Source organism: Papilio machaon, chromosome W (genome assembly GCF_912999745.1).
Source record: "Papilio machaon chromosome W, ilPapMach1.1, whole genome shotgun sequence".
NCBI classification, from domain to species: domain Eukaryota; kingdom Metazoa; phylum Arthropoda; class Insecta; order Lepidoptera; family Papilionidae; genus Papilio; species Papilio machaon.
In genome coordinates this window covers 3,941,913-3,943,403 of record NC_060015.1, presented here as the reverse complement: position 1 = coordinate 3,943,403, position 1,491 = coordinate 3,941,913, and the positions used below count along the sequence as shown (strand labels likewise).

General features: G+C 44.8%; 1 protein-coding gene across 1 annotated transcript; it reads left to right on the top strand.

Annotated features, from left to right (window-relative positions):
• Positions 1-288: 288 nt before the first annotated feature.
• LOC123723294 lies at positions 289-1,002 on the top strand (the record flags this gene model as incomplete). Its single annotated transcript, XM_045685877.1, has 1 exon — positions 289-1,002. A coding segment is annotated over one exon (714 nt), but the record flags the coding sequence as incomplete, so codon positions are not given.
• Between the last annotated feature and the right edge of the window lie 489 nt (positions 1,003-1,491).

The window sequence follows — 1,491 nt, the reverse complement described above, 5'->3', positions numbered from 1 at the left end:
TGCTCTGACCCGAAATCAATCAACGCTGGTGTCCCACAGGGCGGTGTACTGTCGCCCACATTGTTTCTTCTGCATATCAATGACATGCTGCAATTCAGCAACATTCATTGTTATGCAGACGATAGCACGTGTGACGCACTGTACACGGCCCGTGCCAATGTTTCTCGGGCTACTGCCGATGAGAACCGGACCAAACTTGTGTCTGAACTGGAGACCCTACTGGGTGAAGTTTCGGATTGGGGTCGACGAAATCTCGTTGAATTCAATCCCAAAAAGACACAAGTATGCGCCATTACCGCTAAAAAACAACCCTTTGTCGTAAATCTTCGTTTTGAGGGCACTCCCCTGGTTGCCTCAGCCAGTATCGGTATTCTCGGCGTTGACATATCGAGTGACGTTCAGTTTCGCGGTCACTTGGAAGACAAGGCCAAGCTGGCCTCCAAAAAGCTGGGTGTGCTCAGTAGGGCGAAGCAGTATTTCCAGCCGGGCCACCGCCTACAACTGTACAAGGCGCAAGTTCGGCCCCACATGGAATACTGCTCGCACCTCTGGGCGGGAGCACCCCAATACCAGCTTCTTCCATTTGACCGCTTACAACGGAGAGCGACTCGAATCGTCAACGACCGAGCTCTTACCGATCGGCTTGATACTCTGGCCTTGCGGAGGGACGTCAGTTCCCTCTGCATTTTTTATCGTTTATACCACGGGGAGTGTTCCAAAGAACTGTTTGGAACGATTCCTGCCGCCGAGTTTCGTCATCGGACGACCCGACAGACCGCCAGGTACCATCCATACCATCTGGATGGCTGGCATTCCACAACAGTGCGGTTCTCGCGAAATTTCTTGCCGCGCACGGCCGCGTTGTGGAATGGTCTGTCCTCGGCGGTATTTCCAAACCAGTACGACTTAGGGTCCTTCAAGAAGCGAGCATATCTCTTTCTTAAAGGCCGGCAACGCATCTGTAATTCTCGTAGTGTTGCGGATGTCCATGGGCGTCGATGATCACTTCGGTGTTCGCGCCGCTCGTTTGCCCCCTTCTCTTATAAAAAAAAAAAAAAACTTTCTCCCTATTCAACTCTATTGCTACAAAATTTTCTGAAAATATTGTTATGCTCTTTAAATTTGGTTTTGTTACCAATCTTTCAGCATCTAAATATTTATTTGTACGATTATCATATTCTTTCCATTTTGACACTAATCTGACATCTGCTTGCTTACGTTTGTTTTCTATCGTTTTTCCGAATATTGAATTATTTAATAACTTGAAGAAATCTTTTTCAAATACTGTTTTGGAATTTTGACGTAGACTAGTATTAAGCTCTATGTATTTTTTGAGAAAATTGTCTTGTCTAAAACTTATTACACGGTGTATATTTTTTAAAATCAAACCATTGTTAAGACATTCTTTTAAATAAGTGTTAGGTTTATGGTACATTTATATATGGTAACATTGTTTACTCTTTGATTTCTCCCTCTGTAAAATATGTCATG